The sequence below is a fragment of the Tyto alba genome, unplaced genomic scaffold (genome assembly GCF_018691265.1).
Source record: "Tyto alba isolate M040663 unplaced genomic scaffold, T.alba_DEE_v4.0 Super-Scaffold_12, whole genome shotgun sequence".
Classification (NCBI taxonomy): domain Eukaryota; kingdom Metazoa; phylum Chordata; class Aves; order Strigiformes; family Tytonidae; genus Tyto; species Tyto alba.
Genome location: NW_024881274.1, coordinates 1,386,570 through 1,412,351, shown reverse-complemented (window position 1 = coordinate 1,412,351; position 25,782 = coordinate 1,386,570). Strand labels below are relative to the sequence as shown.

The 25,782-nt window shown below is 40.9% G+C and overlaps 1 protein-coding gene across 3 annotated transcripts in view; it reads left to right on the top strand.

The window, feature by feature from the left end:
* Positions 1-25,782, top strand: part of NSF (N-ethylmaleimide sensitive factor, vesicle fusing ATPase) — an 84,443-nt gene that overhangs the window by 37,963 nt on the left and 20,698 nt on the right. For all 3 annotated transcript variants that reach the window (XM_042787326.1, XM_042787328.1, XM_032996535.2), the window contains exons 9-15: positions 9,595-9,794; positions 11,660-11,825; positions 12,378-12,452; positions 17,117-17,304; positions 22,864-22,959; positions 23,593-23,749; positions 24,901-25,034. In XM_042787326.1, coding sequence (XP_042643260.1) covers positions 9,595-9,794; positions 11,660-11,825; positions 12,378-12,452; positions 17,117-17,304; positions 22,864-22,959; positions 23,593-23,749; positions 24,901-25,034 — 1,016 coding nt within the window. The remainder of the gene's footprint in view (positions 1-9,594; positions 9,795-11,659; positions 11,826-12,377; positions 12,453-17,116; positions 17,305-22,863; positions 22,960-23,592; positions 23,750-24,900; positions 25,035-25,782) is intronic.

Sequence of the window (25,782 nt, the reverse complement as noted above, 5' to 3'; positions counted from 1 at the left end):
AGAACACAAGATGAACATTTAAATTAGCAGATACTCAGATACTACTTTCTTTCGTGGATTCTGCCTGTGAAGTGGAGGCTTGTCTTTTAACCTGTCTTAAAAATTAATACATTAATGTTCTTGAAATAGTCAGAAACTATAAGAGAAGAAAAATAATGGAAAGAATCTCATCCACTTTATTCTGAAAATAGGATAATTTTAATGAAAAGTCAGTGTCAGACAGGTCTGACTTGTAACTGAGGTGATAGAAATGCCAGAACTTCCCAAGGCAGCCTGTTCTACTACTTAGAGCATCTTTACTGTCAAAATTTTGCAAGTGTTTCTTCTCAGTCTTGCAGCAATTCATTGTATATTGTTTATTCCTATTACGCTTTTGGATGAGGCTTTTACATACTTGTCTGTTCGTGTTTCTCTTTGGTATTCTCAAGGCTAGATCTCAGATTCTTAAGCTGTTTCTCATAAACTCTAGATCACCGATAGTTGTTTTTCTTCCCTTGGTCATTCTTCACTGCTTAGAACTGTGTTGACCAAAATGCACAGTAACGGAGGTGCTGATCAGTTCCAGGTCATTTGGCAGATTTTGTCTGTGCCATGGTATATGTGCCAGTTTATAATCCTCAATATGATGATTTTTTTTGTTTTGCAACATGCAGTTAATTATTTCAACCCCAATTTAGAAACTTGTGCATCAAGTTACATTGTTTTTAAATGAATTTAATCTTGCCCATCGTATTTGTAGATCTTGGCTTTGTAATGTGCAGATTTAATAGGTCCAGTCTGTTCCATCTTCAGGCTATTAAAGCACTGCATACCAGTAAATTCAGGATGGATCATTTCCTGTTGTACTTTAAAGTTTGTGGGGTTTTTTTGTGTCCACTTTTCGTATACTTTTAACTTCATTCAGCCTGTGTTTTTCCTGTATGTTTATGAAGATGTATAAGGCCTATTTATATCTTTATGAAAGTTTAAATCTCTCTCTCTTGCTTTATTTGTTTTCTCAAACCCTTTACGTGTGATCCCCTACGCTTTCCTAGAGGGAAGTTGTCTCAGGCTCATCTAATAAATTCATTTTGGCTATTTCTCGTATCCTTGTTTTCTTCTACCTACTTAAAAAGTCACTGTGCCAGAATTTTTATGAATTAAGTTAGTGATGACTCTATACCACACAATCAGAAAATAGCTGAGATTGAGAGGGATCTCCCTAGATTTAGTCCAACCCCACGGCTCTCTTCCCTTAATAACGTGAAGGATGACATTCATGTTCTTTGCCGCAGTGTTTCACCCACTCTAAGTTCTCAGTGACTTTGAGGTGATTTCACCCACTCTGAGTGCTCTTGGATGTTTGTGTCCAGGTAATCTGCAAATATCTAATACTCTTGTGAACTGTCTCTTGTTCTTTTCCTGCTCCTATTTCCTATTCTTGCCCATTTGTCACCGATATTAATATTAGCCACCACATGACACATGAAGTCTTCATATGTGTTAAAAAGTATTTAGCAGTTTGAACTTGGCCCTTTCTGCTGTTAGCTTTTCTTCTTTATTGAGAAGTGGACCAATGCTTTCCTGGGTTTTCTTCTCCTAATATGATTAAAAAAAATGAAGTGCTCTACTCCCTCTGAAGCACGTGGTTCCCTGTGGCCAGTGAGGCTGAATCTGGTCACCTAACTCTTCCTCCACATACCTAAAAAGACCTTTGTGTGCACTTTCTTTGGGGAGGACAGCTAGGAAGTCCCTGACATCTGTCTTTTCCTTCACCTTCTTAAAACAACAGAGATTGACATCAGACCACCCAAGCATCTCCCATATTGTAAAAACTTGAAGGAAGTGAAGAAGCTAATAATGTGAGGAGAGGTCATGTGTGGCTGGATAAATGGTTGACGGAACAATTGTAGGAATAGCTGGTCTGCAAAAAGTGGAGAAGAGTTGCAGTCATGTTCTGCAGTGTTCTCTGCTGTTTAGTGTGTTCATGAATGACTTGGGAAAGGAAGCTGTTGAAATGAATCTAAGCTTAAAACCTAATTGCAGTTGCGGTCTGATGGATACACTCATGAGTGCTGGGAAAGCTGGCCCGTGTCACTGTGAGGCCACTCTCAGTTCTCTCTGCAAGATTAGTACAATCAGGAGACATTCTTGAGGACTGGAAGAAAGCAAGTGTCACTCCTGTCTCCAAGGAGGGCAAGCAGGAGAAGCCAGGTACTACAGGCCTGTCTGCCTCACTGTCAGTTTCTGGGAGGGTGATGGAGCAACTAATTATTATGGAGACCATTTCCAGATAAATGAAGGATAAGGTGATCACGAGTGGTCAGCGTGCTTTTATGAAGTAGAAATTGTGTTTAACCAACCTGATAGCATTCTACAATGAAATGACTAGCTGAGGGGATGAGGGGAGAGCTGTGGATTTTTATCTCAAATATATTATGGCTCTCCACACTGTCTCCCTTGTAGAAGAAACTGCTGGAAGACTGACCAGGTAAGTGGGCAGCACAGTGGACTGAAAATTGGCTTAACTGCTGGGCTCGAAGAGTTGTGACCAGCAGCACAATGCCTGTATGGAGGCCAGTCTCTAGTGGTGAATCCCACATGTTCCTACTGGGACCAATAGTGTTTAAGCTCTTCATTAATGACCTGGATGATGGGATGGAGTGCACCCTTAGCAAGTCTGCAGATGACACAAAACTGGGAAGGGTGGCGTATGCACTGGGCAGCCTGCTCTAGGTGAACCTGCTTTGCACAGTGGCGTTGAACAAGATCTCCAGAGGACCCTTCCAACCTGTACTGTTGTGTGGTTCTGCAGAAGGACTTTTTGAGACTGAGTGACTCAGCAATAAAACAACAAATGAAACCTCATGTTGATCGGTGAAGAATGATGTGCATGAAAATCACAACTTGTAAAATTCTGGCAGTGCTGATTTTCCACTTGAGCAAAATTCTGGGGCTCCAGTAGATCTACAAAAACAATTTCTCAAAGACAGAGTAGGGGTCAGTCAATTCCTACTTGAATTTGGTAATAATTAAGAATTAAATAAAACCCCACAAAATAGTACATAATTATGCCACTGTGTAAATCTTTAATTTGCTCACCTATTGAATTGCTGGATGCAGTCTTGGTCTTTGTATCAGAAAGGATGCAGTAAAACTGGAAAAACTTTGGAGGACATCAGGATGTTTGAATCAGAAAAACTTCTGTACCCAGAGTGAATTGGCTTGAAGATCTTCAGCCTTGTAAAGAGACCAGTAGGAGGGATATGAAAGAGAGGGCTTCAGATTTCTGCATGGCGAGGAGAGAAAAATGTTTGCTCTTTCAACACAGGAATATGGAAATGTGAAGTGAAGGACGCAGATGGCAGGCTTAGAAGGAAGGGAAGGGGCTTTACACCAGATATGCTGCAAGGAATTTCTGCATTTCTGTGTTGATGGCCAGAGTCATCACCAGATACTGAGAGGACTTTTGCTCTTAATTCATATGGCTGCAGTTGTGGTGTTAGTTAGCAGGCATCATCACCACTGCTTGGCAACTATAATTTTTTTTCTAGCTGGAAAACCAGTCCTTGAGACATCCCAGTGACCCTGTTATGTTGATACTTGTTTACTCTGTAATTCTCTGCGGGTAAGTGTTCCATAAGGCATTTACAAATTATACCATGTTGACTTTCTAAGTAGACAGAAATGATCCAGCTTTATTCCAAACAGTAGAAAATGCTGATGAGATTTATGGCTATTAACATCCAGGTGGGATTTTACTGTAAACATCAGCTGCTGTGTTCAGCAATCCATCCAACAGCTCTGCACCATCTTCGTCTTAAATTAGCTACATTTTTGTAGCTCCTTTAATAAGAAGCAGAGGCATTTACTCTTTTGCTAGTGATGACTTCTTTTGAAGACTGGTTTGTTTTGTGTATATTCTTATCAAAATCCCTTTTTCTGAGAGTCATGACTTTGTTTATGTAGACAAAGGCATTCTGTTGGAAGGTTCTCTAAAGCGGATTTACTCTAATTTTTATCACATTCTATCAGAAATTGATATATATCCTGCCATTGTCGTAAATCTAGTTATTGCCTCCCTATATATGCATGCATTAAACTTCTCACAGCCAAACAAGATACGAGAAAGCTGTTTTCAGATATCTAGGAAGAACTTATTGATTTGGTTGTCTTTTCTTTACAGTGGGAAATGACATGATAGATCAAAAAAACTGGCTATTGGTCCACTGTGGTCCACTGAAAATACAAACTTCTCTTTCAGGTGTAATCCTTTCCCTGTCTCTGTTTTGAATTAAAAACAGAAACAAGCTACTTCAGTCTTGCTACTTGTCGGTAGCATGTAAATCCTACAGGGAGATTAACTGGAGGCAGTGATGTAGGCTGGAATAATGCTGGGTTTACAGGATGAGAGGAGAGGGAAATTCCACCCGGCTATATTTTTGGGGAAATTTTGTCTGTGTGGCAGGTGAAGTCTGGGAACCCTGATCTTACTCTAACCTGCTTGAAGATGAATGTGCAAAGATAAGCATCTCTCCCTGATGTATTCAGCATCGGTACTTTACTATCGATGCAGATTCCCGATAGGTGCATCTGAATGATAACAATCACACCAGAATGCTTTGATTTTAATTAAAAGGGGAATTACACTCCCAAGTAGAAAATACCTATTATACTAAAACATTGCTTCTGATCTTTCAAAAAAAAAAAGTGAATAGTGAGAGTTGAACAAATAGCTTGTCTTGTCTTTGAGTCAGTGACATTCTGGTTCAAAATACTGTTTGGCTTCTCTTGCTAACACTAGTAACTCTCCTGTTCTTACCAGTTTTTACATTTTTTCCTTGATATTTTGTGTAGAATGTTTCTCATATTGGTGTATTTTGGTTCCTGTTAACATACCCATTCAGCCTCTGACTGTATGTCATTAAATTGCATAATTAAGTATCACATTACAGGAATGACCTTTGATTTGGAGTCCTAATGGTAAGCTTAACAAGTTAGAGATGTCTGCACTGCTAATAATTTGTGTTTATAAGTTTCTCATAATAGTATTGACATTTGGGCTGCATTGTTGAAATCAACAAAAGGGAGATAAACTTAATCAAAATTCCTCTGTGGTGCATAGGATCCCACTGTGATTTGAGACATAACATTTGTAGTTTGTCATCACCTGTCTATTTTAATAAAGTCCTGCTTGTGTCTAAAACTTTCATTTTAGCCAGGTGAACGTAGATATACAGGGAAGTCTCTACTGGAGTAGCTTGTGGCAATTTTTCTTGAAGAGGAACTAATTGCTTTGGTTTCAGGAATGTTCTCCCACCTCACCTCAGTTCTCAGTGTTGCCCATTCAGTGGCAGCTGAGTCTTGCAGCAGATGGTCAGTAATGTCCTCGATGTTCAGATGTGGGGGAACATACATGTGTGTTGGTACTTGCTAGAGACTGAGTGTGGACTACCCAACGCTGGCTGAGCTTGCCTGGGTAAGGTTTGGTAGTTGTCAGGTTGTCCCTGGGAACCTGCTGTGGCCCAGAGCTGGTATTTTTGCTCTAGCGGAGTGAGCAGCGAATTGCACGGTACAGCTGAGGACTTAGCAGTGGCCTAGCTTTGACCAGCTTCCTTCCCCTTCCCCTTCCCCTTCCCCTTCCCCTTCCCCTTCCCCTTCCCCTTCCCCTTCCCCTTCCCCTTCCCCTTCCCCTTCCCCTTCCCCTTCCCCTTCCCCTTCCCCTTCCCCTTCCCCTTCCCCTTCCCCTTCCCCTTCCCCTTCCCCTTCCCCTTCCCCTTCCCCTTCCCCTTCCCCTTCCCCTTCCCCTTCCCCTTCCCCTTCCCCTTCCCTTATTTTATTAAAATTTATTTATTAGATAAGAGATGATGCTTTCTCACTATCAGCAAGTTAGAATAGGATGAGGGGGAAAATCCTAGGAGGCTTTCTAAGCAAAGGCTGTCTTGTTTCCTCAGGGTCACCCAGCTGTAACCGTGCCGGTTTGCCCTTTGCTTTCCTTACACTCCCACTATGGGAGATGAGACTTCAGGTGCAGTGTGTTACAGCCTTAACCCTTTGCTAAGGGTGAGTTATCTCATGTGGAGGTGGGGCATATTTGGGCTTTTCAAGAAGTTCAATTTGGGGGGGGGCTGTAGAAGAGAAGCTTCTAGTGGATTTATTTAGATTGTACCTCTTTCTAGAAGAGAGATTTTGAATTGCAGGAAAACGAGGGGAAAAAAAATGTAGAAACAGACTGTTCTTCATCTTTCTTTTTGAAAGAGAACTAGAGAAAAATGATACTCGGCAGCACAATTTTCCTGCCTCTTTCAGGATGCTCCCAGGCCTTTTTATGTACATGTGCCCTGACTTGCCGGGAGCCGTTTGATAGCTTCTCTTGCCTGAGCCCAGTGGAGCTGTCTGAGCATCAGTTTGCTTGGGATTTCCCTTCAAAGCATCACTCATCATCGAAATCCTGCTTTGTGCTGTTTGGCTACATATGTGATCATGTTTCTCCATGAAACACGTTAACAATACCTTTCGTGACATTGATTTGACAGGAATAGCTTTAAATTTATCTCTGCCTTATTCGTTCCTGTGTGAAATTTATCTTCACTGACAGTATATGTTGTTTATGTTTTTGACTCGTAGATGCCTGAAAGTTGACTAATGAATTATTCTTAGCTAGATCTCTTGATTTTTGTAGTAATTCTTTTATCTTCAGAGGAGCCCAGAAAAAACTTTGTTTTATTACCGTGCGTATTCAATGCAGCACTGTTGCTCTCTAGGGTTTTGGTAGGGATCAGATGCTCCTCATAGCAATGTTCTCCTGAAACTTCATTTCAGTGCGTGAACAACTTGAAAGAGAGAGAGAGAGCAGTGCATGTGGATAATAGAAATTATTTTGTATTAAACAATTAGTCAGACTGAAATTAATTCTTTATCGCTATAATGTTCAGGAGTAAATGAAATCCCGGTTGAGTATTTGTAAGTTAATAAAGGACCAAAGTACTGTTCTTTAAAGGCAGAACGTTGCTGTGAGGTCTGTGCAGCCACGAGGACTCTGTGGAATGGGGTGAACTTACCACGTAGCTGAGACAAGCCAGAAACCAGAGGGGAAGTAATTCTGTGTGGGGGACAAAAAACTCTTATGTGCCCAAGCTCGTTAAACTTTTGATGATGGTAGAAACTGAACTTGGGTCCTCTAAGTCTGCGTTCTGTGCCATCAGTTTGCTACTTTTTTGGGTTTTGCTTTTAATGTGTATCTTAAACACTGCAGGAGTCTTGTTGGGTGGTTTGCATCCTTAAAAACTACAAGAAAATAGTGAATACATTATGAATGTCATCTACAGCATGAAACAGTTTCCACTAATTAATGTGCGGCTTTTTACCTCAAACACTTAATACTTCAATATTTCTAAGGTTTTAGACAAATTTTTTTGAAACAAAACAGGGGTTGTTTTAATCTTCAAATACAGTGATATCTTGTGTTCCTCATTTGTCTGGAGCACATATATAGGGATTTTGTGCAGCGGTGAGATGGAGCAAGAGGAAAGGAGAAGGTGCTACTGAACTGCCTACCTCTGTAATTGAACACTTGTGTACACTTGTGTTTGAGATTTTTGTTGAGGCAGATTCCACGTGTGCTGTTTTCCCATAGGCTATGGTGATTACATCTTCCTGGAGGTATTTTTCCTTGGGATGTCTTCACTGGTCTGTTCGGTGAGGATAACAGTGACATGAGTTAGTTATTACTCTAGAGGAAGGGCAGTAGGTGCAGGAGTCTGTCAACTTGTTGGTGCTGTGTGTGGCCAAGACGGTCTAAAACTTGAGAAGGACATCTTGAGTCCATGTAGGCTGCCTGTTTTGCCCGTTTTTACTTTTCCATGGGCAAAGTGAAGTGATATAGTCAGGAATTAATACTTTTTATTGTACTTGAAATTACACAGGAAAAAATAAAGTATTGAAATACCTGTTGTGTCCTAAATGTTGAAAATAAATTTGTTTACTTGTAGCTTTGTGTTTACTCTTTGGTCTTCAATATTGTCTGGAAAATAGAGAAAGGAGGTCTGCTGGAAATACAAAGATCTAGACAAAATAAGTTATATATTTCTCTCCCATTTCCTCACCATTCTATGACCAGACAATATCCAAACCAGCTCTGCTCCTGAATGTTTTGTACATGTCTTTTAAATTGAGCAGTATATAGCTACTGTGTCTTTTCTTCTTTAGGTAACTTCTATTTTTCTTCACTGTTTTTGTAGTTAGATGCCTCTGCTATGAAACTGCAGCTTTCTACTTCTTTGAGGTTTTCCCCAAGTCTGGTGCACAGTGTTTAAAACTTGGTGCTGATAAATGATCTCTGCTCTCCTATTTCAGGGTTTTCCAACACCAGCCCTTTCGGACTGCTCCCAGGAAAAAGGTTTTGTTTTGATCCAGTTACTTTTTCTGTCTGGCTAGATCTTGCCTAAATGCTGATAGTCCCATTAAATTAATAAAGCAAACTTCATTGTAGATACATGCTGGTACCACAACCTCTCTTAGCATAGTGTAATGCAGGTCGTGAGATATTCAGGAATAAGTATATTCAGAGAGTTGATAATGTGTCTGGGGCTCATAAGCTGTCTATCCAAAATTCCATGAATCCTTCAGGGAAACCTTTCTTGTGCACACTTGGGAACCTCTATCATGAGTTGTGTGAACACTTAGGAAACTTGTGCCTGTTGCTGACTGGGACACATCCATTGTTAGCTTGCAGCTGTTGTATCCTCTGTCTCCCTGGAGGAGAGCATTTAAATGCCAGTGTTCATGCACAGTGATCAAAGTCCTGTTATTTGAATAAATTAGAATGCTTCAGGTCTTTCTAGTTACAGGTCAAACTTTGGGGGCTGATGGTTCTAGTGGTTCTTAGAAGCCCTTTTCAGTTTTCTCAGTGTTTGTCCTATGAACTTGCAATCAGAACTGGATGTATTATATGGGACGCATTAAAGCCCAATACAGGGGTAAAAAGTTAGACATTATTACATGATATTCCTAATTTTTTCATTCAAGAATCAGATTAACGTGTTTGATCTATGTCTACAGTGGGAGCTTATGATGAGTTGTGTAACTTTGAGGGTCTGATGCTTCATTTTTCTTATGTATCTGCAAATTGCTGGTACATCTTTGCTTGGTGTTCAGGGCATATGGTGATGTTAAAAAAGAGTATCTGCAGGCCTTCACAACCTGGGGATGACCAGCATCCCTGGGATCTACTCTTGGGTTTTGTTGAACTGAAAAGTATGTTATTCACATGTTTACCAAGTGATCTCTGTTGCTTTGTGTTACTAACCAGAAGTTATAATTCAGGATTCCAGTCCTTGGCCATTAACTTTGCATGCCTAATGCATGGGAGACCATTTGTGCTGTTCTATGGGTTATTTTTCCTGGCCCTTGCCAGATCATTGGAATGACTCTGATCCAGTCTGGCAATTTTGTGTTTGAATTTCACTGATAAAGGAATTGAGCAGAGCTAAGGTTAATGCACATCTCCGCCAGATCCCTGTAAAAGCACCCCTACACTAAGCAGCAATTCCCTCTCTACTATATTGCTGTTTCCATCATAAGTCTGCTTTCCAAACTTGTTCTCTCTTGTTCTAGGCTGCAAGCATGTGAAAGGCATTCTCTTGTATGGACCTCCAGGCTGTGGTAAAACACTTATGGCGAGACAGATTGGCAAGATGCTGAATGCCAGGGAACCAAAGGTGGTCAATGGTCCAGAAATCCTCAATAAATATGTGGGCGAATCTGAGGCCAACATCCGCAAGCTGTTTGCTGATGCAGAAGAAGAACAAAGAAGGGTAATACAAACATAGATAAATAGCATGGTCAGTATGAATGTGCCTGAAGAATGACCGGAAAGGAGGTTTATAATCAGAAAATTACTGCTTACATTAAGAGACTGAGTCACTGCTTAGCTTGTGATTATAGCTATTCCTCGCAAGTCACTGGATATTAGTGTTCTACAGATTCACACACTGTCAGTTGAAAAAGCAATCTTAGAACCTGAAAAGGTAGTTGATCTTCTAGCTAGCTATGCTGAAGATGGAAAGTTTGTTTAAATCCCACGCAGAATTATTTTAAAGTAGGGCCCATCCTGCTATGCTTTGTATTATGTGGTGTGTGACCTGCTCAAAAAGTGCTTTAAAAATAGGAGTGCAAGAATTTTTCTCTTTTTTTTCTTTTCTCCTTTTTTTGTGGGGGAAATATAATTAATCTATTTGGATTTTTGCTACTAAATTCAGGTGGCACATAAAATAAGATGAATTTGAAATAAGCTTTCATGGTTTCAAGTTTTTGGGTTATTTGTATATTATAATCTGTGAAGTGTTATAATTAATGCATCATTATTTTTACTGAGCAGAAAACTAATTGATGAGAATAGTGTCTCAAAACTAGAGAGTATAGGTCTTTGAGACTGGAAGTGGAGATAAAGATTCTGTTTTTTTCCAAACTTGTTTTTTTATCCATTACATTAGCTGGCTATCAGAAACCCAGGCTTTAGCTCAAAGGTGTAAATACTTACTTTGTGTGTGCTATAGTCATTTTTCTCTGCTATGGATCACTTAATCTTGATAGATTTTCTGGTAAAGAAAATACAGTATCAGGCAGGTTACAGTCAAATACAGGGAAGTCTTTTCAGAAGACATTAGCAAAGGACATTGCATCCCTTAATTTTATTTACGCCTAACAAGACTGCGGATTTTACTAGTGGCTTGAAATCATTTAATTTTCTTTTGCAAAAGATTTATTAATCATTAAGTCAGCTTTGCATGGTAACCCTTACTGGTGTAAACAATCTCCTTCTCTCTGGTTGTTGCAAGATAGCTGAAAGCTGTGAGCTTCTTTTCCTTTGCAATAACACACCTGTTAAAATAGACTTTATATTGGCTGGAGGGGATGGTCCTGATGACAAGTTGTGAGATTAAAAAGGTCTCGAAAAGGTTGGTATTGTAATGACTTGTGTCTGGGGCAGATTGCCAGTGACAGCGCATTTACCCAGTGTTAACATGGTCTCCACTGTCCACAAAAGATGTTTTAGAGGTGGAATTTGAAGGTAAAAAGCTTCATAATACGGTCACAAAAAGTATCCTGTTCTCTTTCCAGCTGCAACTGCTTCACCTTTGAGTGAACCTGGAAATAAGCGGTTCTGTTCCTGATTGGCACTGAACGAATGGACTCCTTAAAAATATTAAAAACAAAGCTACTCTGGCAAGCTGTATATTTACTGACTTTAGTACAACCTGGGCTATTTCCCACATTGGGTGCATCCCTCCACAGATGTGCTTTGCTCTCTGTCTCCCTTTCAGAGGGCTTTCCCAGACACTGAGTACTGCGACCCTTTGTCTGAGCTGTGTGTTCCAGCTTTGGGCTTGTGCTTTTCTCGTTCAGTCTAGTCCTCTTCCTTGAAACACTGCTTCTCTTAGCAATGTCAGCTGTGAAGTCCTGTGTTTGGACAAAGTCCACCAACCACCCTGTTTTGGAGGATGGCAGGACGTTACTCTGGAAAGGGGTCTGGTACATATGTAACACATGATACTAAAACCACTTGGAGGTATCAATGTTCTGTATCTGTGTGGCTGAGCTTGTTGAGAAGTTACTGTTTTGTTTGGATTGTTTTCAGTGATGACATGTGGCATTCCTGACATGTTTTTCTCTCCAATAGCTTGGAGCAAACAGTGGTGTGCATATCATCATTTTTGATGAGATTGATGCAATCTGCAAGCAGAGAGGAAGCATGGCGGGTAGCACTGGAGTCCATGATACTGTTGTAAACCAGCTGCTGTCTAAAATTGATGGAGTAGAGCAACTCAATAACATCCTAGTGATTGGTATGATGACACTTACTTTCTCTGTTGTGGGGTCTGGTTGAAAGCTACTGATAATTTCCTCATTGCAATTCAGCTAAGTTGTTGTTACTGGTATTGGATCTGTTTGGACTAATCCAAACTAAATGATTGCTATTTGGCAAGCATCAGTAGCAGATTTAAAGGGAGATGGTGCTGTAACTGACTGATACTGCTGCTTCTACAATTTCCTCCTTTAGCTTTTCATAACAAGCATTTCATAGTTTAAGAAAACTTGCAAGGAATAATATGCATTGATGTATTGGCATATGAAGGGGTGGGAATTCTCTGGCTGTGCTGTCTAGTTGTCCTGGTGCCAGCAGCCCTGCAGATAGTCACAAGTACAGGTTTGATCCCCGTTGCCCTGACTCTACTTCAGGGCATGACTTTTCCAATATTTCTGAAGATGGATATCTTTTGTCTGTTCTCTTGAGACTTTTTGAGGTATCTTCTTAGCTCTATGGGCTGTGTTCAGGAGTTGGAGACACACTTAGTAAGCTCAGATAATGCTTATTTTGTTTTTAACTTTGAATTTAGGAATGACCAACAGACCTGACCTGATTGATGAGGCTCTGCTGAGACCAGGGAGACTGGAGGTGAAGATGGAGATTGGTAAGCGAGCTGGCATAGCGCAATTCATAAGCTCACGTGTACTTATATTAATAAAGCAAATATATATCATTGTGTGAACAATTAACCGGGGTGGCATAGGTGCTAAACTTCATGCAGCTCCCTCCATAATATTACACACAAATTTAATCAGCCAATTAAAATGCCATTTTAGACTTACCATAAGTCTAAAGGTAGATATAGATAAGCCAGTGGCGTGATGCCGGTTTTTGTCCAGCAGGATGGATAGGTATGGGCAGGTAGGACCCTGAATCTCTTGCATGAATGAAGGGATCCAAGTAATGGAACCAGACCGTTCCTAGGTGGAAACTGCAGAACTGTTGAACTTGTGAAGCATGCAAGTACAGTGTGTGAGCAGTTCTTGACTTGGAGGAAGTGCAGATCATTTTATTTGTGTGAACTGGTAACAGTGACTCTCACTGCAGGTACTGCAGATTTTAAACGGCACTGACTGTTGGTTTCTGAAATCAGCAGGTCTGGATTACTGGTATTGACACAACTGAAAGTGGGCTGAAGAGCTCTGTTAGCCATTTATTCTAGTGAGCTGGAAAAGAACGCGATCTGTCAGCAACTTAAAAGGGATTTTTGTAATTGTACACATCTGCCTGACACTAATGCAGGTTAAATAATGGAATATCTGATAATGTAAGATTTATTAAGAAATTAAGCCCAGATCATCTTAGATTCATGAAAACAAGTATCTACTTTGCATCTGAGATCTGGAGTTTGACTAGTAAAGATCACAGTGGATTCTAGAGGGTGACTAGAATGTGGTACTCAGTTCTGAGGTAGACAATTCCTAGAAAAAAGTTTGAATAGAGAATAGTCTGGGACTGATTGAAAGCTTAATGATGCTGTCTTGCAGTGAGGAACTCAAATTGGTTGAGAACTGTATTTAATTTAGAGATTGAAAATGCAGTTTCAGATGTGTAGTTCGGAAGAGCACAGAAAACAATTTCCCCTAACCTTCCACAGACATACAAGTGTCACAGGAAAATTTTATGTTCTGAGCTAGGCACTGACTATTGTAAAGGCAAAAATCCTCAAACTATAATGAGTCATAAAAAGGGACAGTCAAGACCATGAGTATTAATAGATTTTGTTTCCTTTCAGTTGCAGAAAACTAGATGAAAATGTCCATATAACTCAGAGAATCATATGATATCATGCTAGAGTGGCAGGCAAAATTGCAATCATCTGTGCTGGTCTGAGCTGTGGGAAGACTCTTGAAATCTGATCTACCAATGTCATCTTAAGAGCTCACTAAAGATTTTTTCTCTTATCCTTAAAGGGTAATGTCACTCTTCAAAAGAGCCAGAAACAGCAAATAGTTTTTGTGATAGCTGAAAAGGAAAGATTTTAGGCAAGAGAAGGAATGAGGAAGTGAAGCTGATGAGGCAGCTGCAGAGATAACCTGGGCAGGGAGCTGATACTGGTGCTCCCCAGTTAATGCTGTCCTAGAGTACTGTAGGAGACAGTCTGTGTCAGGCATTACTGTGCTTGTAGCTCATGCAAGATGTGAGAGCTGGAGATACATCTACAGCACTAGCTGGAATTTAAAAATCTTGTGGAGCACAGACAGCACAGATGGTTTCAAATATGCCAGAGACTTAAGAGACTAAGACATTCATTAGATGCAGGGAAAAGTATTGAAAGGAACTTTGCGTCTAATCTACCAAAAAAGAAAATTGGGAAAATAAGTGTATAGCAGTACATAGAGAATTATTAGAAGCCAGGCTGACGAATAGTAATGAGAAAGAATTAGCATTGGCAAAACCTGTAGCTGGATACAGTCTTTACAAACTAACACAGCTACAAGGAATTAAAGGAAAGACCCAATAAAGAAAGTGTGTTTTAGGGATGAAGAAGTGTAGCCACAGTGGCAGTTGCCTTTGAGCAATCTCATACTTGAAAACAGAGGCCTAATAGCAACTGTTATTAGTACACACTGGTGAGATTGATTGTACTGCAGGTGTAGTACCTCCATCTTTAGTTGATGAAAGTTAATTAAGTTAAACAAATTTTAGGGGTGGAGCAAGGCATTGCTAGAATAAATTTGCAGATAATAAGGACTGAACACTGCTGGGGACTATGCACATTTTAAAATGTCTTTTCACCTACCCTCAGCACAATTGCTAATCAGTACAACTTATCAGATGCTTGTAATAAAGGCTGTGAAGGTAGGCTGCAAAGTGAGCTAAAGAACATAACGGTTTTACCAAGATGATGTGCAGGACTGACTTGTTATGCTTTCTTTTAAGAAAAGGCATTTCTGTGCCTTCCATTATATGCATTTCAGAAGGGACTTTCTGAGGTGCAAACTGGAAAATTATCACCTCTGTCAGAGGAAATAAACATTTTATGGAATGGTGTGGGTCAGGTGAAGAGTGAAGTCAAGACCCTGAATTTTAGGAGAGCAAACTTTCAGTTGATTAAGCAATTAGTGAATGTGACCCCCTGGGAAACTGCCCTCGAGGATAAAGGAACAGAACAGAGCTGGCAGCTCTTTAAGGACAGTTTTATGACACACAAGAGCTCCTGATTCACACATGTAGGACATTGGGCAAGGAAAGCAGGAGACCAGCATGGCTCAGTAAGGACATCCTGGTCAAACTAAAGTGTAAGAAGGGAATGCACAGGTAGTGGAACCAGGGACATGTATCCTAGGTATAAAGTAGCAACACAGCCTGGATGTGTAAGGATGGGATCAAGAAAGCTAAGGCACAGTTTGGGAGCTGAATTTGGCAAAGGATGTGAAGAATACTAAGAAGAGCTTCTAAAGGTGTGTTGGCCAGAAAAGGAAGATTAAAGAAACAGTACACCCCCATCCCTTCCAAACAGATAAGACAGGAGAACTAGTGGCAACTGACATGGAGAAGGCTGAGGTATTCAACAATTTTTTCCCCTCAGTTGTTACTGGTAATGACTCTTCCCACATCTTTCAAGTCCCTGAACCTCAAGACAGAGACTGGCAAAACGAAGTCCCTCCCATTGTATGAGAAGATCAGTTTTGAGACCACCTGAGGAACCTGAACATACACAAGACCATGGGACCCAACAAGATGCATCCCAGAGTCCTGAGGGAATTGGCTGATGTAGTTGCTGAGCTACTCTCTGTCATATTTGAGAAGTCATGGCAGTCAGGCAAAGTCGTGACTGGAGAAAAGGGAACATTGCACCCATTTCAAAAAAGAGTAATAAGGTGTACCCTGGGAACTACTGACCAGTTAGCTGTACCTCAGTGCTTGATAAGATCATGAAACAGATCCTCCCAGAAGATATGTTGAAACATGTGGAAGACAGGTGATTAGAGACCGCCAGCATGGCTTCACAGAGGGGAAGTTGTGCTTGACTAATCTAGTGGCCTGCAGTGGTGGAGTGACTGCACTGATGGGTAAGGGACGAGCTACAGATGTCATTTACCTTGACTTCTGTATGGCCTTTGATAAAGTTCCCCACAGCATTCTTGCCACTAAATTGGAGAGATAGGAGTTTGACGGATGGACTGTTAGATGGATGAGGAATCGGCGGGATGGCCATGTCCAAAGAGGTGCAGTCAATGGCTCAGTGTCAGGGCAATCACCAACATCAGTACAGACTGGGGGATGTATGGAGAGAGCGGGATACTGGAGGCTGGAAAATTGGACATTAGCTGGTGATGTGCACTGGCATTCCAGAAAGCCAGTCGTATCCTGGGCTGCATCAAAAGAAGCGTGGCCAGCAGGTTGAGGGAGGGGATTCTCCCCCTCTGCGCCGCTCTTGTGAGACCCCACCTGGAGTACTGCATCCAGTCTGGGGTCACCAGTACAAAAAAAGACACAGATCTGTTAGAGCAGGTCCAGAGAAAGGCTACAAAAATGATGAGAGGAATGCATCAACCCTCCTATGAAGAAAGACTGAAGTGCCTCGGGATTTTCAGCTGGGAGAAGAGAAGGCTCTGGGGAGACCTTTTTGTAGCCGTTCAGTACTTAAAAAGGTGGATTGTAAGAAAGAGAAAGACTTTACCAGGGCCTGTAGGGATGGGACAAGGAGTAATGGTTTTAAACTGAAAGAGGGCAGGTTTAGATTGAATATAAGGAAGAAATGTTTTATGATAAGGGTGGTGAGAGACTAGAGCAGGTTGCCTAGAGGAGTTGTGGATGTCCTGTCGTTGGAAGTGTTCAGAGTCAGGTTTGATGGGCTTTGAGCAACCTGATCTAGTGAGAGATATCCCTCCCCATGGCAGTGTGGGGTGGACTAGATCTTTAAAGTTCCTTTCCAACCCAAACTGTTCTATGATTCTGTGATAATTGCAAGGTGGGAACTGGGTTTAGGGATGCCAAGGGACTGAGCAGATTGCCTTTGTGTAAGGTGAATTCCTAGTAGGGAAGCCAGAGAGTAACTGACTTTGAGGAACCCTGAGGAAAGGAACTGAACCTTAGGCTTTTTCTCTCTAGTTTAGTGGTGATGCTCATCAATTTGGCAAGAGCAATTAGTGTAATAGAATATTCACAAACAAAAAGCATTGTCAAATACCTACTTGCAAGAATGAATTGCTCGTGGTGAGAAGGAGCCTTTGGAAGTAGGACCATTGAGGAGAGGGAAAAGCTTTGCTGCAGTTGCTGTGCTGAGGCACCGACTGACATGCGTTCTGTTTTAAATCTCAGGCCTGCCGGACGAGAAGGGTCGATTTCAGATTCTTCATATCCACACAGTACGGATGCGGGAACACCAGCTGCTGGCTGAAGATGTGGACATTGCAGAACTGGCAGTTGAGACTAAAAACTTCAGTGGTGCTGAATTAGAAGGTTTAGTTCGAGCTGCTCAGTCTACTGCTATGAACAGACACATTAAGGTCAGTCCCATCATCTCTCACTGGAGCAAAAAAAGCGAAACTAACTATGTTTGGTATCTTGAATGTTTACTTCCAAATGGGTAATGGCATCTCAGCATACCTTAGGAGATGAAATTCATGTGGACACCACCTTTTCACTGTGCTTTTACATGTCTCTCTCATCTCCTGACCTCCAAGTGGCTCTTGCATAACTTGGTGGGAATGGAAGGTGATTGTCAGTACATTTTAGTGAAAACTGAAAGGAGAGTCTTGAGCTCAATTTATGGATTGGACTCAGGAGACAAGAAGTGGAAGTGAGAGCAGCCAGTTGCATGGGAGGGATCTCTGCTGAAGCCTGTGCAGCTCAATATTTATAAATGGTCTGTCAAGAGGGAGAAGTGCGAGGTTACAAGCTCGCAGCTGTTTTGTGGTTGTAAAGCCAAAGGCCACCTGTGGAAAACTACAGAAGGAATCTGAAATAATGCAAGTGCACAAGATGTAGTCAGCCAATATAATTGTACATTGGTGAGAGAAAATTCAGAAAGGCACAGACAGTGATAGGGACTGACCTGACTGTGACGTGCTGTCAAGTTCTTGGAGTTAGAATGATCTTGAAATATCAGCTCAGTCCTTATTAGTGAAAAAAGCAAATGCAACTTTCGAATGTACTAGGAGAGGTATACAGAGCAAAAGTGAGGCTGTGATTACATCATGGATAAAATCCCTAGTATATTTGACTCTGTTCAGTCCTGGGACATCCACCTTGAGAAGGTTATGATAGAACTAGGATTTGAAAAGGCAGCAGGGAAGGTCAAAGGTATAGGAAGGTTTTCATTGGAAGAATGGTTAGACTAGAATTTCTCAGCCTGAAAAAAAACTGGTGAAAAGTTATGAAAGTATGTGAAATCATGAATGTACTGGAATCAGTGAACAGGGAATGACTGTTTACTCTTTCCTAATACAAGAACTCAGAGAACAGCAAGCAATACTGGCAGGGCCATGATCAAAGCAAAGAAAAGGAGATGTGCATTGTGTGAAGAAACATTTAAGCTGTGAAAGGAATCCTTTGCTCCAAGATGTCACTGATGCTAAAATCTTGGTTGAATTCAGAAGGGGCTTGTACAATGTCTTCCATTTCAAATTAGAATTCACTTGTTCTTCTCAGTGTCCATAGAGACTTGTAAAGTTCTCAGCTCCCTCCATCCTCGAGGAACATTGCCTTGCTTTCCCAGTGTTTGCTGATTATGGGAGATCAGTGTATCTTTAACTAGAAAGGAGTTAAGGACCATGAAATGTCAGGTTATATTAATCCAGATGCAAAACACAGTATTTGATGGTGTTGAAATATGAGATGATTAGTTCGTGAAGAAGGAGGCCGAAAGGCACAGCCTCTTTGCTCTGGTGGTGAAGAACTGGTGTGAAGTACGGCAGAGAAAAGCCTTTGACATTAATTCAACAGCACTGATACATTTTTAAGTAAAAAGTCTGTTCAGCCTCAAGTATCAGGAAAGCAAATTGTGCTTTCATTTAAGCGAGGGAAATCACTTGGTTGCTTAGATATTTGTATATCTTGGGACACTTTCTACAGGAAAAATGGTTCTTTCTACTACTTTTTCTTGTATAGCCATAATACTTAAAAAGTTATTAATTGTTTCCTATAGCAAAAAAACCCACAAACATCAACAGTTTCTCATTTTCTTGTGTTCTGTCTCAAAAAAAAAAAACCACAGCAGCACTTCTGTAGGTGTTTTCATCGCTTCGCAGGCAAAACATTTTTCTTAATTAATTAATTTTGCTTATAGTTGATTTTTTTTTTTAATGTTTGAATTTTGGGTGAGTTTGGGGACCATTAATGTTTCAATATATTCCCTATTGTACCGGAATGTCACAGTGGGAGAAGAGAAAATGGCAGTGCATAAATGTGAAAAAGCAGTCCCCTCCTTTAGGTTGGAATGTGATTGACATCTTAATAAATGTATGTACATTCCAAATGTGAAGTGACCACGCTTTGTTTTTCTTTTCAAACACTTTGACATGGTATTTTTTGATAATGTTATTGTTTATTCTGAAGATGTCTTCAGCCAAATGATGCACTAAGGTATTTTATTCTCTCCTACAAGCTCTGCAAAATTTAAAATATACATCATAGGCCTGACCTAGTTTTCAGAAGCACCTCTGAGGCACAGGAGCACAAATTGAAAATCGTGGGGCGTTATTTTTCTGACTCATTTAAACTCTTCTGATAATCTGTCAAAGTGTGTGTTTGTGTTAAAAATCAGAACATATGATTCATTAAAGGCCAGGAAAGAAAGAACACCCCCTTTCTTAAAGTGTACAGACAACTTTGGGAATATATTAATTAATAGTGCTTCAAGTACCTTCACTTCCCTCTGCAAAGTAGAAGAGCAATCAACCTGTACTAAAGATCTACCAGGTTGATATATTGGGCATCCTGTATTTCTGCTTGGAGAAGGGACCCTATCGTTTCAGCCATCCTCAGGTTATAGTTACTTGTTTGGCACAAGGGTTCTTGAGGTGGCTGTTTAGAGGCTGCATTTGCTACTGTACAAGACAAGCATTATGTGATTATTACTAGTTTTTTCTTCCCATGCTCAAGTGCACTCCTTGTTCTTGTAGATCTTGTAGATCATCCTAGACAGAAGAGGATGTCTGAGACACATCTTTGAGGGTTGACTTGTCTATCACCTTGGTCCTAGGCAAAGGTGATAGATGTAGCTATCCATTCCAAGAAATCCCTTGAAATCCCAAATTTTTACTTCCTGAACTATCAGTTCATGTAGGGCCATTATACTCTCAGGGGGTATAAAACTTGGGTAACTTTCAATGAAAATTATACTTGTTTTGGAATCTAGAGAAATTTGTTATGGTATAATTGGGAAATTCAAAAATTGTCAAAAGTCCTTCAAGGCTGCACTTAGGTGGAAAAGAATGAAGATCTTTTGCCTCGTCTCTATGATACTTAAAAACAGGTTTCTGCTTTACCACTTAACAGTTAGATGAATTGCTTTTCACAGATCAACTTCTGCCCCCTCTTTGTGTCTGATCCTTTTTCTGACAGCTCCATTCGGGATCCTCAGCAGGCTGCACCTGTAGGATTAGTATGCAGTAGCCAGTGTTTGTATGCTCTTGAGTGGAAAAGGCGAGCGGTGGACATTGTCTACCTGGATTTCTCCAAGGCTTTCAATAGGGTTCCCCCCAGCCTCCTCCTAGAGACACTGATGTGTTAAGGGTCTAGACAAGTGGTCTGTGCAGTGGGTGGGATCTGGCTGACAGGCTGCACCCAGAGGGTGGGGGGAAATAGCTCCTTTTCAAACTGGCAACATGCCACAAGTGGACTCCCCCAGGGATCAATATTGGCCCCAACACTGTTTAATATCTTCATAAGTGATCTGGATGATGGGATCAGGTGTACCCTGATGAAGTTTGCTGATGATACAAAGCTGAGTGGGGAAGTGGACGCTTCGGAAGGGAGAGCCACCCTGCAGGAAGACCTGGATAGGTTGGAAGAGTGGGCTAACAAGGACCTTATGAAGTTCAACAAAGTCAGATGTAAGGTCTTGCATCTGGGAAAACATAATCCAGGAGTGCAGCATAGGCTGAGAGCAGCTCTGTGGAAAGGGACCTGGGGGTCCCAGTGGACAAGCAGCTCAATAGGGGTGAACAGTGAGTTGCAGCAGCCAGGAAAGCCAACAGGATGCTGGGTTTCATCAACAAGGGCATCACCAGTAGAGATAAAAGAAGTTATTGTCCCACTCGGTGCTTGTCAGGCCACACCTGGAATACTGTGTTTAGTTTTGGTCCCTCCTATTCAGAAAAAGCTGCAGACAGACTGAGAGGGCCCGGAGGAAGGCCACTAAAATGATCAAAGGACCGGGCAGCCTGCCGTGTTAGGAAAGGCTGAGAGAATTGGGTTTGTTCAGCCTTGAGAAGACTTAGGGGAGATCTTCTCACCATGTTCTGGTATTTAAAGGGTGGCTACAAAGAAAATGGAGACTCCCTTTTTACAAGGAGTCATATGGAAAAGACAAGGAGTAATCGGTACAGGCTAATCCTTGGGAGATTCCAACTGGACACAAGAGGAAGATTTTTCACAGTGAGGGGAATCAGCCATTGGAATGACTTCTCCAGGTGAAGTGATGGATTCTCTACCACTGGACACTTTTAAGATTCGTCTGGACAGAGTGCTGGGCCATCTTGTCTAGACTGGGCGTTTGCCAGAAAGGTTGGACCAGATGGTCCCTGAGGTCCCTTCCAGCCTGGTATTCTATGATTAAATCCATTTAATTCCTGATTGCTGCCCAAGGCAATCAATATACTTTGAAGTCTACAAATAATCCTAGTAAATGGAACCACTCCATATTGTGGAGCTGCAGCCATACTCAGTAATACAGCTACAGCTGGCTTTAAAGTCTACAGACATCTGAATAAAGCCTCCAACTGTAAAGGCTGCTCTCAAGTTGTTCTCAAGAATTAAAAACCTCTTCTGGCTCTAGTGTGAGCAGCTTTGGGCCACCTCCTAGTGGTATGCCTAGGTGTGACTGAGAAATGATTTACAAGAGAAGATTGCAGTAAGTCCTGTCTCTAATGTGTATGTGTTTCCAGTCTTTATGTGTATTTGTTTCCAGTCTTTAGCTTTTAAATGTTGCTGGGCAGTTTGAGAATGGCAGAAGGGGAAAAGGTGATGCTTTTCATTTGAAAAGGAGTGCAGTATGAGGTGAGCTAACTGCAGCGTATTTATTCCAAGTAATACTGACAGCACTACCTTGAGAAGATTCATGTCTTTGGTTGAACTGACGCAAATAAAGACAAAACAGAAAGAAATCTAGTATTTACCAATCCCCTTAAAGACTTTCTTGTATGGAAAGTGCACAGCTTGAGTAGAAAACTAAAACCTCCTGAAATAGAGGTATGTGAATAATTCTTATTTTTGGCTTAGTTGACAAGATGGTGTGGGTAGATTAAGAGTTGGGTTAAACCAAACTTTAATTTGTCTTTCCGAGTAAAGTCACACAATGAAGGAGGCTTCATCCCCTTCCCATCCAGCAACTAGAAAACATAACAGAATTTTTTCTACAGCCTCTAAATGGAAAGAATAGTTCCCTACTCTAAAGGGAACCTACATAACCCAAATAAATTTTAGAAATTTAAATTTAGGTGAGATCAGTCCCACACTGGACACTGGTCTGAGCCTCACTGACACTTGGTTTATGCAGTCCAGGTAACAGCAGCAACAGGGATGGTGCAGAGCTTCCATCCTGCTCTTAGCTGGGGTGGCTTCTCTGAAATGTGGGGTCACGGCCATACTCTCCACTTCAGCTTTCAATCCAGTGGAGTAGAAATACTGTTACCTAATGACTATGTGGGGCTGGCATGTGGATGTGTCTCTGTGAAGATGGTGGTTGCTCCAGTGATATTGAGCATGTGTCCAACGACTGTCCTGCTAAGAGACGTTTTTCTGCTTGATACAAACCAACTACAGGGTTGGATCCGTGGGTGGAAGTTGATAAGGGGTCACGTGTGGTACTGCTGTACTTCAGTGTCTTTTATTGCCTTTATTAGGCCAGCAACAAAGTGGAAGTGGATATGGAGAAAGCAGAGAGCTTGCGTGTGACAAGAGGAGACTTCTTTGCATCTTTGGAGAATGATATCAAACCAGTAAGTAGGCACTATGTAACTCCTGTAAGAGTCACCCAGTACAGTTAATGACGTGGGCTAGCAACTTCCTTCTGGGATGAGGCATGCAGTGGCGCACCATGGGCTGACATACTGTGTCCTGAGTTGCAGAAGTTAAAGTAGGGAGCCTCTTTCTGCCTGCAGTGCTAAGGCTCTGTCTTGTACCTTTTGTTGCATGCAAGAATCATAAAAAGGAATACAACAAATAGAGAGCAATTTGGAATTTCTTCTCCTTGTCATGTGTACGCTCTCCCTTTTAGGATACTTTAATGGATGACAGCTTTAATAAGGACTGTAGTAGGAAGTTTAAGCCTCATTTTTGAGAACTGTCTTTAAATGGTGTGGATTCAGAACCCACTGGCACCTTGCACTGATTAGAATTTGTTTTGAGGGTATATGAAAAGATGTTTCTAAATATGCATGGTCTCCAACTGTATTCAGTCCTTTGAACTGAAAAGTTGTGTGTCCCAGTGGGTCTTCCAGTACTTACTGTCTCACTTAAGCATCTTCCAGAGTCTTGGTCCTGGTCACTTTGGTGATGTTTAATTGTTTCATGATTTTCTGATGTGATGCAAAATTTCTCTAGTAAAAGAAACGATCCCTCTCTTAATACAGGCATTTGGAACCAACCAGGAAGACTATGCAAGCTACATCATGAATGGTATTATTAAGTGGGGTGATCCAGTAACAAGGGTATTGGATGATGGGGAGCTGCTTGTTCAACAAACTAAGAACAGTGACCGCACTCCTTTGGTTAGCGTTCTTCTAGAAGGTAAATTTAAGAAAAAAGGATATATTAAAAAAACCAAGCAACTTCTCTGAGCTGTTCCTATCAGTTGCCCAAGTGTTAATCTGTTATATCCTGCAACTGTACATAAACGAAACACAAGGAAAAACAGAATTGGTCTCTTTCAGTTTACTTGGGAGAAATTACTTTAGATATTAAAACTGTCTTCTCAGCCTGCGAGAAATCCTGTTCTTGAAACAGTGGAGAAGTGAATGTACCCAGTTAGTAACCTAAATGTGGATGTTTTACAGTGCGAACACCTGTAGCTGAGTTAGTTGTCTAAATTCTCATTGAAGTCACTGGTGAGCTCATCAGTGTAATTAGCTGAGTTCAAACTACAGTTTGTCTGTCCACATTTAGGTGTCTGCAGTTAGACAGAGGTGGATTCCCCTCTAACTAGACTGTTACTGACTATGAAGAAACAAGGAAACTAGTTCCAATATCTACGCTACAGATATTGAAGTAGAATTTGTTATTTAGCGTTTCCCTCTTTTGATTCCTGAAGTAAAAAAATGTGTACTGCCACTATCGCTTAGAGGTCTGTAGCTTTGAAATTAACCTTGAATAGATCCCCTGAATGATTCTGTGTGCTTGTGGCTACCATACTGCTTGTATGCAATGCCTTCTTGCAGTCCAAATTGATTTGTATTGGGTGTATAGACTAAGATGTGTCTTTGGTCACTGTTGGAATTATTCTGGTGTGAATTCAGTCACATAACAAATTGCCTTTGTCAATATTTACCTGGCTTTCATGCAATTGACTTGTTTGCCACAGTACCTGCAGAAATCATATTTAGAAGAGGTTTCAATATAGTTAAAGAAGTTTCTCCAAAATACAAACACAAGCTTATTTTGGTATAGTGGCCAGTCCTACAAAATGTGTAGTGTCCTCTTTTGTGATGGTTTCATAGCAATTCAGTCTGCATGTGCTCAAATAGTTGCATTAATTTCTGTCATCTGGAGGATTGTATTATACTAGGAGTTAGTGTGTTCCTTCTGCAAGTAGAAGAAAAGGTTATTTCAAAATGCAGATACCTCTGAATGAGATTATAATATGCTTAAAATATCATCCATGCTGAGTCTTACCAGAGCTGTTTTCTCCCTTGTTTTTTCATTATGTTTGTCCTTTGTTTCAGGTCCCCCCCACAGCGGGAAGACTGCGTTAGCAGCAAAAATAGCAGAAGAATCCAACTTTCCCTTTATCAAGATCTGTTCTCCTGATAAAATGATTGGATTTTCTGAAACGGCCAAGTGCCAAGCTATGAAGAAGGTACTTATGTGTCTTACTCTTTTGCTTGATTTACAGCCCAATTCTCGGTTCTCTAGTGGACAGAAAAGTGAGTTACCCTTGCGACTGTTTTTCTGCTCTTTGGATGTCCTAAATTCCTGTGCATGTACTTATGAAGTTGAATGAATGTTTTTGTGGCACTGACACTAAGTGACTTGGGGAAAATTTCAAGGCTCTGTCCCAAATGGGTCTGATATGTAATCATGACTAACAGTGGAACGAAACACGTGATCTGTGATGAGCAAGTCTGGAGCTGTGTCTGCAAAGGTGAAGGCAGGAACAGCTTAGGTTGCACTTGGTAAAAATAGATCCTGTCTGAATGAGACTAGGAACAGTTTTGAGATGGTAATTTTTAGTTAAACAAGAGTTTTAGCAACTTGTGGAGCAGGGGAAATGCAAACAAGTTGAACATTTTAAATCATTTGAAGTAGCCAAGTGGAAGGAAGATTTCATTTACATTTTTTATTTATAAGTGCAAGCCAGCACTTACTCTTCTAGCTGAATAATACTGAATGAAGCATGCAAGTGAAATGTTACTCAAAGATCAGTTTGTTACAGGTTTGCATAGTTTCTAAGAGAAGCAATATGCTTATAGCTGGAAGCCCAGTTTGTAATTTAGATTCAAAAAGGAGCCTTTTGGACTTCACTTGAGTCAGTGTATGCTGGAGGTAGGTTTGCATTGCCACTGATGTCCTAAGTGCTGCTTATTGTTTAAATCCAAAGCTTTGCA